Source organism: Oryzias latipes, chromosome 8, assembly GCF_053564925.1.
Source record: "Oryzias latipes strain Hd-rR chromosome 8, Olatipes_Hd-rR_3.1".
In the NCBI taxonomy this organism is placed as follows: Eukaryota; Metazoa; Chordata; class Actinopteri; order Beloniformes; family Adrianichthyidae; genus Oryzias; species Oryzias latipes.
The window spans coordinates 22,626,540-22,645,112 of record NC_136244.1 but is presented as its reverse complement, the minus strand read 5'-3'; the positions used below and the strand labels follow the sequence as shown (position 1 = coordinate 22,645,112).

General features: G+C 41.7%; 2 protein-coding genes across 3 annotated transcripts in view; one reads left to right on the top strand and one right to left on the bottom strand.

The window, feature by feature from the left end:
• Positions 1-153: 153 nt before the first annotated feature.
• si:busm1-163l24.3 (uncharacterized) lies at positions 154-7,264 on the top strand. 2 transcript variants are annotated; one of them, XM_011477920.3, is made up of 6 exons: positions 154-274; positions 1,150-1,327; positions 1,642-1,745; positions 2,392-5,013; positions 6,632-6,840; positions 6,924-7,264. In XM_011477920.3, the coding sequence occupies exons 1-6, from the start codon at positions 233-235 to the stop codon at positions 6,991-6,993; spliced, it is 3,225 nt and encodes a 1,074-aa protein (XP_011476222.1). In that variant the 5' UTR covers positions 154-232; the 3' UTR covers positions 6,994-7,264. The 2 variants fall into 2 exon arrangements, with proteins under 2 accessions (XP_011476222.1, XP_078807929.1); XM_078951803.1 differs by having other exon boundaries at positions 162-274; positions 1,147-1,327.
• Positions 7,265-9,191: 1,927 nt separating this feature from the next.
• Positions 9,192-18,573, bottom strand: part of vat1 (vesicle amine transport 1) — a 41,253-nt gene continuing 31,871 nt past the window's right edge. The window contains exons 5-6 of the mRNA XM_004071558.5: positions 17,588-17,829; positions 9,192-12,169 (exon numbers count right to left, since the gene is read on the bottom strand). Coding sequence (XP_004071606.1) covers positions 11,897-12,169; positions 17,588-17,829 — 515 coding nt within the window. The 3' untranslated portion in view covers positions 9,192-11,896. The remainder of the gene's footprint in view (positions 12,170-17,587; positions 17,830-18,573) is intronic.

Here is an 18,573-nt window from a genome sequence, read left to right as displayed (position 1 = left end):
TATTGTAAAATTAAATAATAAATGAACTCACACATTTTCTTTTTTTTATCTCCCTGGGACGTTCATTGAAACGTCGAAGTCACTTGCACACACACACAAACAAACACACACACACACGTTCATATAGCCTTGTGTCGCCCCCTATCGGACAAAAACGGCACTGCACGTAATCAGTTTCACTTTCCTTACGGCGTAAGGCTTACGCTGTGAGGAAAAGAATGACCATCTTTAAATGTTAGCGAAAGAAGACTACCGATCGTGGAGCATTTGTAAGGTCGGTAACGAAAGCATCTCATTGAAATTCACGGTTCATTTCTTCACCTTTTTTTTTTTGGTCGCTGGTTTTGCGACAGACGACGATCGTTTTGATTTATTTACTTCCTTAACTCTCGACCCTGCAGCAGACAGTATGACTTCCTCTGTCGTTTTTCCTACACGATCGTGCAGTTTTGTATTAAAACTTTTACTGGAAAGTAGAAAAGGGTATATATCTAAACATTTGAAGAAAAAATAAATAAAATGAAATACATTTGGGGATTGGGCAGATTTGTAAACAACTTGATGTCAGTGTTTATGGATGTAAGAGTGGATATGTTTATCACTGCTGTTTTCTTATTTATATTAATGTACATAAAGTTATTTATATTCATAAGCTCCCTGACTATACTGAACTGTTCAGTGAACATGTCTCAATGGTGGAAGAATCACTCCATGACCTTTTCTTCTTCTTCTTCTTCTTCTTTTTTAGCATAAATTCCCATCTTTCTGGCTAAGATTCATAAAACAAAAACAATAAGTTGTTTAAAATTAAACACGAACATTAATGAACTACTAAAAAGTGGCAACATTTCAAGAAAAAAGCTGATCTAAAATGTTGATAGTGCTGTAAAAACGTAAGGAGCATCACAGAAATAACCACTAGGGGGTGCTAGATTATGAGAAGAGGCTTTGTTTCTGTTTCCAAGGGCGGGGTCCTTGTATTATTGTCTTGTAACTTTAACGGGTTTCTTTCAGAGGTGTCACATGCAGGCTTGATATTTTTTCTACTCTTCCAACCTGCAGAATTTGGTTTGTGCAAATGTTTATCTCGTGCAGACATGTGGTTGGGTTTCTCCCATTGATGTCCATGTCCTGGGTTTCTCCCAGCAGATGGCAGAGCAAGGCAGGACCATCCGGGTGAAGAATCTCCCCACAGACATTGAACATAACAGGCTGAAAGACAAGTTATTCATCCACTTTCTAAGACAGAGGAATGGAGGAGGGGAAATAGACTCTGTCGTCATAGACAGAGCCGGATCTGCCCTCATTACATTTGAGGACAGTGGAGGTCAGTGGGTTCATCTTGTGCTCAAGAAAGGGGATCATTCCTGAATAATTATTCAAATGCAGGCATGCAATGTCTGAGAACAATACATGCAATTTCAAGTTTGTAGTGGAACGTACTTCAAAATCTATCTTTTTGATCGATCTTTTTGCCGTCATTTACATAAAGCGAGTAAGGTATTTCAATATATCTGCTGTCAATAGTAATTTACTCAACGCTGGCATGCAAGTCAATGCAGCGGCCAGTGGCAGAACCGCTTAGTCAGGATGCTTTCCAGACTGTGACTGATTTCCATCCAATGACCCCCTCTCACACAGCGGCACAAAGAATTATTCAGCGCAGCCAGCACACTCTGGAAGTGGATGAGAAGAAGTACAGAGTCACAGCAACAGAGCATCGAGAACGTTTGGAGCCAGACCAGGTACGAGGAGCCGCACTGCTACTCAGTAATGTGTGAAGACCCACCCCAATGAGTGTTTGTAACATGTTTTTGCTGCATCTTTCTCATGATTAGGCACGTATATAAGGAAAATTAAGATTAAAATAGCATTTTCTCTGTATTTCTTTATTTAAATCGTGAAGAATCAAGAGCAGACAAAAAAAATGCAGTTTGGGTGAACCACAAGTTCCTACTCTATTCCATCCCGATGCATCCACCTGCAGACAAATTAACGTCTTTGTTTTCCTCTTCCGAGCTGGCATCTGGCTCAAAACTGCACGGCTGGATATCCCTTATATTGCTCGTCATTTTTGTTGCACTGATTATGACACGATGGGGTTGTTAGGGGCTATAAGCTAGCAAAAAAGGCATTATGGGAAATGAGCACAGGTTTACACCACGCTAACAGTCCCGTCCACAACTCGGAGGTGAATTTCCGATGAACTCCTACCGCTCTGCTTAAAAAACTCCTTGAAAACGACAGAATTTTTTGATTTTGCATTAAAACGGCATAAACAGAATTAGAAGACCACAGGGAATGATATTAATATACATCAAAAGATGATTGGAGTAGATATAGAAAAATATCCAATACATTCAGCATGTTCTTCTGTTTCTATTATCTTAGGTCATCTTGAGCCTAACTGCCACTGTGGATTGCAGCCTTCTTCCTGGGGGAATCACGGCTCTGATCGATCTTTCTAAGAGTCATGATGTCCAGGCTAACTTCACTGAAGTCCGAAATTGCTATTCACTGCAAGGCTCCTACTCCGCGGTGCAATCAGCCTTAACTCAACTACTTGGACATAGTGGTGGTCCAGAGTCAGCAGATAAAAATTCATCCGATCTGTCTGCGCCAAGCGGTTCCCGCTCCGTTCAGACACCCCAGATGACTCATGCCAAAGTCTCTGAAGATAAACCTCTTAAGCAAAGAGAAAAACATCCCAATGGGAAGACATCTGATGGGAAATCTGGTGGCAAGGACATAAACGAGAACAGCCGACCTGACAGTGCTGCTCTGCAGCCTCCGTCCACATCTGCTGAGGAATCCACTCTTATCATGGATGCAGATATGTTTCAGTATCTACACAAACTCTGCAGGAAGGAATTCCAGGACATCCTGGATCGGTACAACATAGAGGCTGTAGACGCGACAAGCCAAGGCCTGACCACGCTGCTTCTCAAAGCTACAGAGACAAAGAAGGGCGGAGAGCAGGACCGCTTGAGACGAGCGAAACAGGCTATAAGTCAGCTTTACCTGGACAATGAGCGTCAAATCTGCCGAGAGCAGCTCTCGAAGCGGATCCTGTTTGGAGACCTGCAAAAAGCCATGAAGGTTTTAAGCTCTAAATTTCCAAAACTTCTTCTGAATGAGGATGAGCAAAACCTCTACATTATCGGGAGCAGCAGCGACATATCTGAGGCAAAATACTACCTTCAAGTAGAAGGCGGCAAGAAATGGAAACAAGCTCCAGGTTTTCTGGATCCTAAGACTCCCGTTTCACCTTTTGCGGTTGAAGAAAGAAGCCCTGTCATCGCAAGATCAGCTGAAGGATCTCACAATAAAAAATTGAAGCTGACATTGAGATCATCAGAAAAAGAAAAGAAAGGGGAAACCCCAAAAACGTATAAACTAGCCGCTCGATTTAAAGACTCGGGGATAGCTGGTTTAGGGGATCGCCCACCAGACTTCACTACCCAAACCAACTCACTGACCAGTAAACAAGCGCAGATCAGGTCTTCCACAGGGTACGATGTTCCGGCAGAAATACCAGTCATCTCAGACAAAGAATTCCCCAGGGTTTTATCCCAAAACACTGGTGAAGACATCCTATTTAAAAGTAGAAAAACAGCGTCTCCTTTTATGGTGGAGACATTATCACAGAGCAAAGACAAAATCGATTCCACTCCTATAAATTCAGAATACCAGCTTAGTCCTCGTCTATCCAGTCTGTCAGGAGGCTTCGCACCGTCCCCTCCTGGGTCTGGACACTCACTGAGGCGAGCCAGCAGTTTTTCTGGAACCCCTCAGGAGAAGTCTCCAAAAAGTTCTGAGGATTCTAGTAAACTGTCAGTCAGAGGGAGGTCCTCCAGCTTCAGTGGTAAAACAGAAAAACCGAAGCAGCAGGTCCATAGTGAAGAGATTTCAGAGATTTCTCAGGTGATGTGGCTCCACATTAAGGATGCGTACAAGACTCGTGTGGAGGACTTGACCTCTGATATCCAAATGAAACAGCGCGTCTCTCCGGACAACAGAAATCTGACTCTCATATTAACAGGAGCAGATTTATCTAAAGTCATGTTATGTAAGCAACGTTTGCAGAAGTTGGTAGACTCCGTTCGCTCAGATTTCTCATTAAAAAGGGTCGCTGTGTCAGATCTGGGTGTCTCTGACATGGCCGATGAAAATATACAGGCTTGTTTATCTGAGATAAAGAATTCATTTAAGAAGGTTAGCGTCCACATTCTGGACCAGTGCTTCTTTCTTCTTGGTCCAAAGGAGATGTGCTCTCAAATTTGTGCCACACTATTAGAGGTATTTAAAAGAGACCCTGGACAACACCACTACTCATATCCCTCTTTAGGTCAAAGCAATAGTCTAGACCTTCACAACAACCCCCAAAGGATCCCAGAGACCCAAACTGCCAAAGCTAATTGGACCCATGAAAGTCTGCAATGGAAAACAACCTACAGTAGCGACTATGGTAGAAAGGAGTTTGCAAATGGATCCTTGCATTTATCTCCAGTAACAAAGGAATACATATCCAGGGAGAAAGTGAGCTCTCCATCTGTAGCAGAGGCACAAGACAACAAGAGAAGGAGATCTCCACATGGAGATGTCTCTGTAACAAGTAGGGATGCATGTACAGGTTCTGTCAATGGCACAGCCCCAAGAATAACCGAGAAAGAAAGAACAGCAGCTGATACCCAGAGGAATGGTTCAAGGCAGATGCATACAGAAATGGAGAATCCTCTAGACCAACATTGTTCAAGTCAGAGCAATCCAGTGGGCTCTTGTCCCTGTGGGGAGAAAATGGTGTCACTGGCGAGAACTAAATGTGGGGTCATCATGTGCCAAAAGTGCTTGGAAAAATATCACACCAGATGCAGAGTTTGTCCAGAGACAGACCTGACACCCCAAAACATCCAGGGTAAGATGAAGATGTCCAAACTGAACATGAAGTTACCAGGTTACAACCAGTATGGTGTTATCAAGGTCACCTACAGCATTCCTGATGGGTTTCAAGGGGTGAGTAATTAGAAAAAATGGGGGGTTGTATCATCCTCTTGTGTTATTTTTGTGATGACTGACCCACTCTGATGTAAAAGGTGTTTTTAACATGTTCTTGTGTCATTTTTTGGTGATGGAGGACATATATAAAGAAAATTAAGCTCAAAATTGTATCTTTGAGTATTTAATCGTTGTGAATCAGGAGCAGACAAAAAATGTCATTTGAAAAAGAGCATTTTTGTGACAGAAAATACGCTGTGTGGCAACAAACCCCTCTTTTCCGCTCCGTTTGGACGCCTTCACTTGTAGACAACTAGATCCATGTACATCAAGACAACGGGCTGAACTTTTTCCCCCCCAATGATTTCTGATTTTCACTGGTGTCCATGGCAGACATGAAATCCTGTCCACCTTTGTCACGGGAGGGATAACACGTCAATGTAAGGGTCGGGTCACCTGGACCCCACAAGATAGCATAAAGGCTAGAGAATCACAGAGTTTTTTTTTATTTAGGCTAAAACACTGAGAACACTTTTAAAACAGATTAAAAGACAGCTGGAGTGGTTTGTTTTTTAGCTTTACCAGTTTAAATCATGCAGGACGTGGGTTTGGACTTAAACTGGACTCTGACATGTGGCCTGGCAATCATTCTCCTGTTGGGTTGTTTTTTTTTTTCAGTATGCTTTAGTCGTTGCTTGCTGAACATTTCACCCAACTTTACCTTCAGATTTGAGCTCTAACAAACGGCAACAATCACACACATTTTTATGATGCCGTTATAAAAGGTGTTAACAGCGGAACCATTAAAAGACTGAGATTTTTAAGATGTGAAGTCCAGAATAAATCAGCGGTGCTCCAGAAATGCACCATTTTTCTAGAAGAATTGGAGTTGCTGGTCCAATTACGTTGCCATTAGTTTTAGTCTTTCTTTGCTTGGGCTTTACCACTGATGAGAAGCACTTTATATTTGTCAACAAACTAACGAAGTTGCTTGGTCATTGCATTATTAATGAGAATAATGCATCCCTAGCTGGTGCTAGAAGTTGATGTTACGCCCTTTGGTTTTGGGAATAAACCAAAGCTGTGTTTCCTGAACTGTAAAACTCACAGATTCACAATTTTTGTTACTTTATGGAAACAAGAAACTTTCTCCTGTGAACATTTTTTTATCCTATTTAACATTTATCTTAGTGTTGTGATCAGATATTAGTGTAACGACGATCTTAAATGTAACGACTGAATAAAGTAACACTCATTGACCCTGGAGAACCCTTGAGGTCAAATTTGGCCGTCATTTTTATTTATTTTTTATTTATTTATTTATCATTTTTAATTTGAACCCCTTCATGCCTAATTTGTGACATACCATTAAATCCAGGACTCCGCTTAATTTAACATCACCCTGACACTGAGGAATGGCATGAAGGGGATAATTATTTTGTTCATTTTCGGCTGCTGTTAATTGCTCTTACTCAAAATGAACAAACAAACAAACAAACAAAAAAGTCAAATTAACTTTAAAAGCCCAGAAGAAAACTGTTTTTGGGTTCTTTAGAGTTAAATGGTAAATATAAGTTTGTTGTTTCGGTTTTTGAATTACAAGTTCTTGAATCTTGAGCACTTTTTTCCTTATCAGGAGAGTCATCCATCTCCTGGAAAACCATTTAGGGGAGGAACATTTGAGGCCTTCTTCCCGAACTGCGATACGGTACAACAGCTGCTTCCCAGGCTACATAAAGCCTTCAAAAAGGGACTCACCTTTACAGTGAAAGGCAAGGAAACAGATGCTAAGGTGGACTGGAACTGCATCCCACACAAGACCAGCTTATGTGAGGGCAAAGCAAAGTAAGTGAACCCTCTCTGTGACTTAGACATGTGTGCTTGGCAATGGAAACACAGAGAATGATGTCTCTCTTTTCTAATTTCAGAGGTGGATACCCTGATTCAAACTACCTAACCCATTTGACTGAAACCCTTGAGAGATACGGAATTGCGTAACAAACAGCAATGTCTTATTTAAAGCTTTTAGAGAAGTATTTTTGTTGTTTTTATAGCAGATTTTAATTACTTCAATATGGACTGAATATCCTGTCAATTGTAGAAATTCTATGATGATATTTAATTATCATCATACTGATCCAGACTTTATTTCAGGTCGCAGGATTTTGTCCTCAAAAGTTTCTTAAAGCTTACTATTTTAATTTAGTGTAAAATAAATGAAAATGTTATTTTTCTGAGTTTTTTTTAATGAAACAAAGTTTTCACACAATATTTTGTGCACAACACTTTTTTAAGGAAAGAAATAATATTGTTGTAAGATATGTGTAAAATTTGTCTAATAAATCACACATTTTGTGCTTGATTGCTCCTCAAAGCAGGCACAGAAATAAAAAAAAAAGTGAATTTTTGTTATGCTTTTGTTTTATTAGTCCTGGAAAACATGTAAGGCATATGGTAACATTACACACTGAAGCGTTACAAGCTCTAAAGACCATGTGGACAACATGGCACCACGCAGTAAACCCAGAGTCAAGCACAGAAGCAGCATCAATTCAAAGGGTTTAAAAAACAAAGTTGTTTGCTAGAAGTGTGTTTGCAGCCATGAGACAAACCTAAAGCTTCAACACAGGAACAGACAGGTAAATGGAAATTGAGAAATGAACCTGTTGGGTATGTCTTGCAAAAGATTACTGAACACTAGTGGGGGTGTATTATGGGATGGAGGTGAAGCAAGTTTCTAAAGCACTCCCAGAGATGTGGTTTTTTTTTAGCTTTCCAGCCTTCCGTGCTGAAGCTGTGCCTTTTCCTCCTCCATTATAAAAACTATCAGAGCTATTTGCAGGATATTTCGCTCATCTACTCTAGTACTGTACATGACAATCCCAAAGAGATTGTAGTTTCTCAATGAAGGGATGGCTGTCGGCTAACGTTCCCAGACTGAATGAGCGCAGGCAAATTGGGACAGATCCTTCCCCCACAAACACGGAGGTTTGGTGTGTCTGTGTGAGTGGTTTAATGCAAAATGTGTTTGTTTTAGTAATGAGGAAACCGCCGTTTGGTATGACCTGAGAAACAAAGAAATTCGCCTCAAAGCTGAACAGTGGGTGCCAAGGAGGAACGTCTGCTACACGCCAAGACAAACACAAGAGAAGCTGCTGGAAATGCCATTACTGATCCTAAGTATTAATCTAAAGTTGCAAAAAAAAAAAAGATCACCTTGATTTTCTTGTAACACCTATTTGCCCTTGTGTATCTCTTGAGTTGCTCTTGCATAAGTGTCTGTAATGACTAAAAAGATGACACACAGTCCTACTTCACTGTGGCAGAGAAGCTCTCAGACAAGATGGAGAAGGAAGAGGTGGACTACAACCAACAGATCCACTCGAACCCCAACTCCAGACGTGAAACCATTGAATTCATCCTAGAAAAAGGAGGAAATGTTAAAAGAAAAATGTCTGATCTGTTTTGCTCATGCAGATGAATGTGTGCAACCCTAAATTCCAGATGTCAAAGGGAAGTTTATATTTTTTTTTTTACATGAACGTGTGATGCAGAGAGAAGGAGCTGATAGGGAGAGGAGTTTTGGCTGCTGCGGAGCTGCTACACTTGTCAAGAGGTTCTGCAGATGCAGCACAGGAAAAGAGGAATAGCTAACAATCCTTGAGTGAACTGTGAGCTGCTGTAAAGCGGAAGTGTTGTGTCTGGGGCAAGCCGGAGCCGAGGTACTATCAGCCAGCAAGTTGGGGTTTTGTGGAGCTCCAGTGTCGTCTCTGCACTAGCTGCATGAGCACATCTGTTTCTGTACTAATGACCTAACAGTGAAACACTCAAAGGAATAGCAAGTAACTTTGGATTTTGCAGAGTTTAGCTCATCTGTGTCGCTTGGTGAAGAATTCAGTTTAAGACATGAGGGTTCAACCTGTTTTTCATGAGATGCAAGAGGTGGATAAGCACAGTATTAATAATATAAATACAAAGGAAGGGCCTTGGATTCAGATAAGCTTTGTGCAAATAGGGAGGCACAGTGCAGATGTAAGCTTTAGCAAGACTCGAACAAGTCAAAAAACACACCTTTTATAAACTGCAGGAAAACACTGTCAGCACCCATGAGCATTTGGAATACAAAACTTGTACACCTACAATTTGCATTTTTCTTTCCTCTTCAAGGTCGATGGAAACGCATCCAAAAATCGGAATTTTCTTTATATCTTTTTATGCACTGTTAATATTCAAAGCATTGACAGAAGAATATACATACAGTTTGGCACACATGGTTTAGACCAACAGAAAAAACTTCATCACATTTAAAAGGAGTGCAGGTTGGCAGGTCCCCACATAAAGAGCACTGTATGAGCTTTGAACTTTAAACCCTTGGATAACAAAACAAACAAAAATATAAAAGGTAAATCATGAATAACATAGTAAGTAAAACATTTTTTCTTTTTTTTTTCTTCTTTTACTGAAGCATTTGATTCTCACATGGCACTCTGAAGAGAAGCACCGTCCACAGGTTCACAAAGGGAGCCCAGCAGATTAGAACAGAACACTAACCAGAGGCTGACAGGACACAATCACTCCCCACACCAGCATGGTGGCTGCACTCCAGACCCCAGCTCCACATTTTACCTCCTTCAGTCAGGGATGGATGGACACTTTGATTTTCGCTGCCACACAGGAGAGCTTGGCCTGATCTGATCGGGGACCGACTAAGGGGCCGTCCGTTACACCACAGTGTGCCACCTGTGCGGCTCCAGCAGATACGCTGGGAGTGGATGATGGGAAACAGGCCGCAAACTTGGAAGGAAATCAAAGCCGTGATGGGACTGGAGTGCGACCGCCATGCTTAGAAGTGCATTAAGATCAGCCAGCAGAGTGCAAAATACTAATACCAAGTGTCCTCATAACACAAGCCTCTTATCAGACATGGGGGGAGGGGGGTTGGAGGAGAAAGATGGGTCAAGTTGGAGCTACATGCGACTGTAGCAGAGTAGTGTAGGGCGGATGTGTGGCAGGGTAGGTGCTTTTAAAACCTGACAAACAACCTGAGGACACACACGTCTTCACACACAACGGCACACCACACAGCACATGGGGGTGGGTGGGGGGCACTCATGCTAACACATCAACTGTTTTATTTATTTACTTTTTTTTTTTTAGGAAACATTTTGCTTCCATTTATTTTCTGTTTTCTTTTTTTTTTCTTTTGCTATTTTAGTTTTTTATTTAATTATACAAATTCACTCGTCACCATCTGAGTCTTGACTGTGAGGCTGAACTTAGAGACGGGCAGCGGGGCAGACAGAGACAGGGCTTAAGGTTTCTGATTGATATTCTCCGTCACAATCTTGTCCAATAGGGGGAGCGGTGTGCTGTGATAGCAGAATGCTGCTACTTGGACACATTGTCAGTGAAAATTGAAAAGAAATTCCATTTTTAATACCCCTTTGTCTACTTTTTTTTTATTCAAATACTGTCACCAGCAACTAAATGCAGCGTTCGGAGAGGAGAAAAGAAAGATGCAGAGAGGGAGGTGGAGGAACAGACCACAGTGCCATCTCTGATGAGCCTGACGCCTGTTGCTATGCCGACCGCAGAGAGGAAAACAGAAAAAGAAAGAGAAAGAGGGAGAGGAGTGGTGAGGCGAAGTGCGGACACCAGCTCGGGTTGAATTCTCCTCTCACAGGTCAGAGTGATCGACAGGCGAGAGGTCGCTGTGAAAGGAGCAGAGTGCCATGGAATGCCTCGAGGAGAATGAAGAATTGGAGGAAGAAAAAAAAAAGAGGTTGATGCAAAGAAAGAACTTGTATTCACCTTCTTAACTTGCTCATTTCAGGCCCTTCACTGTCTGAAAATGACAGTGCCTCTTTCATCACATTCTGAGCCTGTATGTTTGTGTGTGCACTTGCAGCTTGTTTGGACAGAAACAAATTCTCTCTTAATTGGCACTGTGCACTTCTTGCCAACAGTTGGTCAGCTAGAAATTTTTTTGTAACTAAGGGAAAGGAAGCTGAGGAGTAAGTTCAGCCTCTGTATTCAACACAGCACAAAAAGGCTCATTATGAAATAAAATTCCTATTCAGGCGAGTGTAGGCTGCAGCCACCATATCAACTTTGCTTGGATTGGGTGGAAGGTCTGTCTGATTAGGTATAGAACTAACTAACATTCGATGTGAGCATGGACGCACCATCAGAACTATGATGGAGGCGTCTCCTGGGGAGAAGATGTGCATCAGCCAATCAGAGGCGCATCTGACTCATCCTTAGTGACATAACAAAGGAGTGGACACGGGAAGAGCGGCGTGTGGGTGGGTGTGGTTTTTGTGTTATCTGCCTGTCTTTGTGCCTGTCTCTGGGTCCGGCCTGTCGGTGGGTTGTGGTGATGTGGGAGATGTGTGAAAGGAGGGTGGGGACCCAGATCACAAGGGTAAGGGGGGGCAGGTGGAAGTCAGAGCACAACAATTTAGCACAGTGGGAGTCGAAGTGCAGAGAGGCACGGGGTGAGGGGGGGGGGGGGGGGGTAGAGGGTGAGGCCGGAGTGCGAACGGGGATTAACGGTTGTCAAGGAGACCCCAGGTCTGGACCAAGCCCACCATTCTCCACGCCTCTCTGTGACTCCCAATAGTGTTCGATATCTGATCAGGAAAGAAAGTAGGAAATGACCACAGCTCATCATAAGTGGCTGCAGGACTGTATTAGCTGTAGAAAGCGGAGGGAAAAAGTGGGTGGAGTCAGGCCTGAGTAATCACAGTGGACTCCAGAGGTGATGGAGGGGAGGAGAAAGACTCATAATGTTGCTGCCATTTTCACATCAATAACAAATCCTTCCCACCTTTGCTAACACACCACCCCCACCACACCCCCAGCTCCCAGGACACAAAGGTCGACTCTCCATCCCTCCCTCTCACTTCTCCTCCTTTTTCGCTTCCTCCTTCTTCTCCTCCTCCTTCTTTTCCTCCTTCTTGGGCTCCTCCTTCTTCTTTTCCTCCTTCTTCTCCTCCTTCTTCCCATCGTCCTTCTTCTTGTCCTCCTTCTTCTTGTCATCCTTCTTCTTGTCCTCTTTCTTGTCCTCCTTTTTGGTCTCCTCCTTCTTCTCCTCCTCGGGCATTGGCTCTGTGGTGAGGATCACTTTGCCGATGTTGTTCCTCTCCTGCATTTTTCTCATTGCCTCCCCAACCTGAGGGAGTGAGAGAAAAGACATTTACTAGAGGCTCTATGAGAGTAAATGGAGAGAAAGGCTTTTCGGGGAATCACTCATTCAGAAATATGTTGACAGGGAGGAGAAGCAGCCAACTTCCTCTCCAACCCCACAACAGCGTCTCCACCCTTAATCTTCATGAAGAAGGAACAAATCTTCCAGGTTCGTCTTCAAATATCACTTAAATATGTGATATATGAATGATTATCGAAACTCTAAATGAAAATGTTGTAGCTGAAGGAAACAAATACAGAATTTTCTAAAGAATGACAAAGCCGAAGTTTAATTGAGGACATTTTTTATGACTATTTTAAACAAAGCAGATGTTGATTTCCTGACACTGAACAAAGGAGCGGATGGCATGTCAGCATTTTTGCATCGCAGACAGTCAGTTCCCGTTTTGAAGTTCTCCATGGTTGACCGTGTGTCTTTCAGCTTTTCAGCTAAACAACCTGCATTCTCGGTTTTTCACTGTTTTCCAACCGGAATACCAAGAAATATATAAAAGGATATATATATATATATATAAAATATATGAAAGGATACTCTAATAATAATCTGCATTATCAGCGTATCTGCTGGAGTATCGGCATTATCTGATGAAAACCACAGATACAAACAAGATAATGTTGTTAAATAAAGAAAAAAAAAGATTGGGAAGAAAATAATTGGTTTCTGGAAAACTGTCAGTTTTTTTCACTATTCTCTACGAATCTTTGCCTTTTTTGCACATGTGATGCAAGCAAAAAGACATCCAATCACAAGCTTGATCTAGAAGACAGTCACAATTTAGTAATTTCATGAGGTTTTTTTTTCAGCCGTCTTAACTCACCCTCTGAATGATTAGGTATTTAGTGAAAGTAAAGTGGAATAAAATTTAATTTGTTTGATAAGAACTTGCTCTGCTAAATGAGGTTGTAATTTACCTGGTTTACACAGGCAAAACTGCATAGTAAACCTGTAGAAAGAGTCTAAATATGACTGAGCTTTTTTATCATTTAAAATGTAGTTTTTATTTTTTTCAACAAATTCAGCCTAATAAAAGTCAAGAATCCAAATGTAACATGTAAACGCTGCCATTGTGCATTTATGCGTTGGTTCAAGATGTTTGCAAGGCATAACTTCATATTAAATCAATTTGGAAATGGTTTGAATTTTATAATTCAGTGTGAGGAACAGTAGTTGCAGATTAAAACTCAGCAACCTGTTGCACATTGAGTTTCAAAGACATGCAGGGTGCTTTTCTTTTTGTTTAAACCATCACAGTGTAAAGAGAAAAAAAAAGTCTACTCAGCAAAAATTCTTGAATTTAGTGACATCCCCCTTCAAACCCCCTCTCAGTCATGGATTAACCGACTCCCCTTCTGTCTCGACGAGTGAAAGGTCCCAGCAAAAATCGACCCCACCCTCCTCTTGACCACTGAGCTCTGTCCACTGTCTGTTCCTGTCTCCATCCCAGAGCCTTCCCTCTTTCCTCCACCCCCCATTTGTGCGAGGCAGGCAGACCACCTAACGACTAATGCCACGGCAACAGGGCCATCTCCTAGCAACGTAAAGCCATGCTGAAACGTGGCTCTGACGACTTAGACACATGGGAAAGGAGGTGGGGGTGTGGGAGTTTGAAGTGGAGGATGGGTGGAGGAGGAGGAGGAGGAGGAGAAGGGGGTGGACAAAGCAACTGGTATCCCTGAGATGAAGAATATGTACCGGGAGGGAGGGAGTTTAGGAATTATAAGAATCATTTTGAGCCTGAATGAAACTCAGGAACAGACACCAAGGCCCTACTCCACCCCCCATTTCCATCACCCCCCTCCAGCCTCCTTTCACTAGATAACTGGCTCCTGGGCGTTGGGACAAGATTGCGTCATTTGTAGCTTCTGTCAAGACTGTTAGCCTCTCGGCAATCTCTAAAGGCGAGAAAATGGAAAAAAACTGAAGGAAACACCTTTTCTAATTCTAAAAACAGCTTTATGGATGTCTCAAGCAAAAGAAATAAAGGGGGGGGGGGTGATGGATGGGGTCAGGGCGTGGCATTTGAGCTAGGGTCATAACGAGTGATCCCCCCCCCCCCCGATGGCCTTTTGTCTTTGATGGAGGCAGCAGAAGCGTTTACAGGCATCAGCCCAGAACTCTACATGAACATGAATTATTCTAAAGATGATCTGACATACACCTTCATCTTTCGACTCCACGTCTGTTTCAGGGCCCCTCCCAGAGACAGACGCACATGCTGACTAAAGGATGTCGCCATGGCAACAAGAAAGAAAGGGCAAAAAAAAAAAAGAAGAAAGATGCACTGTGTTGGAGGGAGATGGAGAAAATGAAAGCAAAGAGAGAAACAGAGAGGGTTAATAATCTAAAGGCGGCGAGAAAGAGTCTGATATAAAGAGCAGGCAGATGGAGAGGCAGAGAAACGGTGTCAGATGGCGGAGAAAGACAGCGGGTGTTTCTCTCCGGCCACAATCACGCGGCCAAAAGACTCGGCTGCTCTGACTTTGTCAACAGAAGACGCCTGCCTCTGACGCTGCCATTCTATTGGTGTTTTTCTCACTCTCTACTCATATCTGTTAGAGTTCATTTTGCCGGCAACAATCTGAGTCTGTCAGCCTGACTGAGACACAGAGCTGCTCCTTGTGAATGGGCTCGGTTTGCTGAACGCAGGGCCACACCCAGCTGCTGCACATCCACAGCACACAAACTCACCTGCTTTTCCCTTATATTCCTTCTCAGTTATTCTGTGTTAAAAGCTCAGTAATCTGTTTTGGTCCTATTCTAAGCCAGAACAAAACACCTTTGAGGAGAAAACATCAACATTTTTACCTAAAAATGTCTTTTAAAACAGGAATGCTCTGCAAAAAGCAGAAAAAACTTCTTTAATAGACAAATATTTACAGTGTCCCGAACAGGACACAGAAATAAAAAAAAAATGTGGTTTCTGTGTGCACAAAAAAGTATCTGATGTGTACAAAAAATAAACTGGTGCACATGACAAGTATCTGGTGCACAAGAAACCAAATATTACATATTTTCAGAAAGGTAATAGGCTCTATATCCTTTTCTGCAGCCATTCTCAAAGCCACTGCTGTAGCTACTTGGTGTGCGAGAAGCAAACAGGTGTGCCACGCATGGTTTCTTTTCTTGTGTGCACAACTTACTTTCTGGTGCATACCAGATACTGTCCCGTGCACCAAGTCGCGACTGGAGTTGCTTTGAGAATAGCTGCAGCATAGAGATTTCTGAAAACAGATAATATTTGGTTTCTCGTGCGCACTACGGTAATTTCTTTAAAAACTTTTACATCCCTTTAGGGGCCTCTGTGACTAACTTCAACATCAGGGGAGTTTTAGAGAAGTTGGATGTTCAACTCAAGCAAAATGTGTGCTAAATGCCATTGGGGTCAATGCCCAGCCATTGTTTAAGGGTCCTTGCAAAGGTTAAGTCTTTTCTCATGGTTGAGAAAAGAGTTCATGGTTCTGGGCTTAATTGCTTTGACAGTCACTGTTTTTGTTTAATTTATTCTCTATTTTTGGATTACAATCTGATGCTGTCATTTCACAAATAAATGAAAGTGAAACATTGTTTTCAAACACACAGGAACCCTTTTGCACAAAAACTCACTTCAATTTCAGCATAGTGATGACAATCTTGTTGTTTAATCTGAATTTAGATGCATTTTTATCAAAACTGATTCCTGAAGCTTCCGCTTCTGTTGACCAACAACTTCAAGGCCAGATGGGTCGGTCTTTTCCCTTCGACTGCATCCAAACTTTGGAGCAGTCTGTCCCCTTACAGTGGGCCTTCACTAGCACTCGACATTTTCAGAACCAGTATGGAAACTCATTTGTATTCATTGGCATTTAGATCAGACTGAGCATTGACATTTGTTTCATGTTGAGTCCATTTATGTGCGTGATGTTAATTGTACTTGCTTTTAACACACACTTTTACAACCTTTTTTTACATTTTTATTTGACATGCATGAATAACTGATTTGATTTTATACCCCGTGTTTTATAAAATACACAACTCTGTACCATCTGAATTTGATTAAAAAAGCTGTGATTTAATTTAATCTCAGGCTGCATTTCTTTCAACTTCTTGCTGTTGTGCAGCTGTTGCTTCACCTCAGCCGGCACAGCAGCTGTTGTTCAACATAAGATTAGCGTCTTGTTGATTAATGTCAGTCTTATGCATTTATCTCGCGTTCTCCCACTGCTGAAATCATCCGGTATCTAGCGAGTAAGTAAATGTTTATTTCTACAGTCCCTTTCCCTGATAAAATCACACAGAGCTTCACAGTAGTAAAAAGGAACATAAAATCAAATGAATTACAGAAACAGGGAGTTAGAACAATTATTCAATTCATAGGAAAAACTAAAATAAAGATTTAGTCACAGTGTAGACAGATTAAAATCCTCCAAAAGGTTTTCTAAATAAAAATATCTTGACCATTGACTGTTTTTGATAACTGGACTGAGTGAGTGTGACATCACCCATAGAAACGGCTTAGAAAATGGCGCTGATAAAAATAAGTAAATTCAGTCGTGGTTGGTCCAAGTCAGCATTTCTATGACAACCACTTTCTCCAATCAAAAGTGAGCTTGTTTGAAGGCCACGTCCCTACCACTGTGGAGCTGGCTCTGGAGAATCTGTCAGTCAAAAGTTTTGAACATTGGACAACAGAGACCACCACATGCATTTATTGAGGCGTCTCATTGGTCAGTTTATAACTTCATTAACTTGTAATGAAGAGAAAAAATATCATGAAAGAAATTAGGATTAGCAAGAACGTATTAAAAAAATGTAGCCCAGCAAGAATGGTTATTAATGACTGAGTAAAAGCTGTTTATTTCTCAACAGAAGTCTGGGATTTGGGGTTCTTGAAACCAGCGGGTATCTCCTGTTTGGAACATGAGAGGGGGTCACTCAGTCCAGTTCTCATTTACAGTTGAAGGTCTTGACCTGTCTTTAAAAACGCTCAAGGGAGTCGGAATTGTCAATCTAGGAAGAATTCCCCAAACGAAGGGCAACCCCTTTGAAGGCCAACAATGTCTAAGGGAGTTTGACCGTGCAAATTCCAAATTGAAGCCAATATTAAGCGGATAGTAAAGAAGTTATATATGCTCGTTTACTGGCACCTGTTGAAAGCCTCGCCACAGAATTTTGGACGAGTTGCAGACATTTTAAAGACCGAGAACAAGTAAAAAACAAAATACAATAATCTAAATGAGAAGAAAGAAAAACATTATTACCAAGTTAAGGATGGTTTTCAATTTCGCCATGTTTCTCAGTTGATAGAAACAATTTATGACTATTTGTTTGGAATGTCCTTCCAAAGACATGGATTTGTCAGACAACAGCCTATCTATACATAACTGTAAACTAACAGACACAAACCTGTTCGAGGTGCCAAGTGGAGTCGATACAGGGTTTGACTTTGCCCTGCTTGTACAGATCTAGGATGGTGTTCATCGCTTGGGTGATGAGCTCAGTTTCACCATCCAGGTAGCCTAGATGAAAGCCGCACACCGACTTGTTCCCCTGGATCAGGCTGAGAGTGTGGATGGAGAACTGGTGGTACCAGTTCTTGGCCACAGCGAGAAGGTTCTTCTTCTGGCCCGCCAGCATGTTGGCCGCTCCTGACAATAAGACGGAACACAAAGATCCTGACTTTCCTGTCTTTCAGGGTTTATTTTACAACGATATGATTCATATCATAATTTGTGGTTGACGATACAATTCATAATTGGTATTGGTTCATTTTAAACGATCTGACTCACTGACCTACAATCGATCCAGGACGTCTTTAGCCAAAAACTCAACCATTGTGACTAAGAGATAAATACTTGGATACTGACGTTTTCCAAATTCTTTGTATTTCTTGCAAAATAATCAAGTGTAAATTAAATATGTATACAAACAAACAAATAAACAAGAATTAATGGCAAATCCATTCACATTTTTGTTTCATATAGTTTAGCCCACTGAGGTTTTTCTACTAAATAATCCAAAGGAAACATTATTAGAATATTCTACAACACTGCATGGTCACTCCTTTGCTAAATTCAAAGTGTTTGAACACATTAGACTGGAATGATGAACCGATAATTTTTTGCTGCCAATACATGTATCTCTTTGTCATAAATAATTTGTTTTATTTAGTCTGGTAATGGAGTCAAATATCTGAAAAACTGTTTGAGAAAAACGTTTCTTTTCTTAGATTCAATAAATCACATGTTCATGGGGATTTGTGTGAGGGACCTCAGCCTGTCGGTTCCTCTTTAGCACTTTAGCTACCCCTGTCACCACAACCTGATCTAATCCCGCTCCTTAGACGCTGCCTGTGCTCTCAATCTGCATCTTTCTCAGGGGAAACTGGGGAC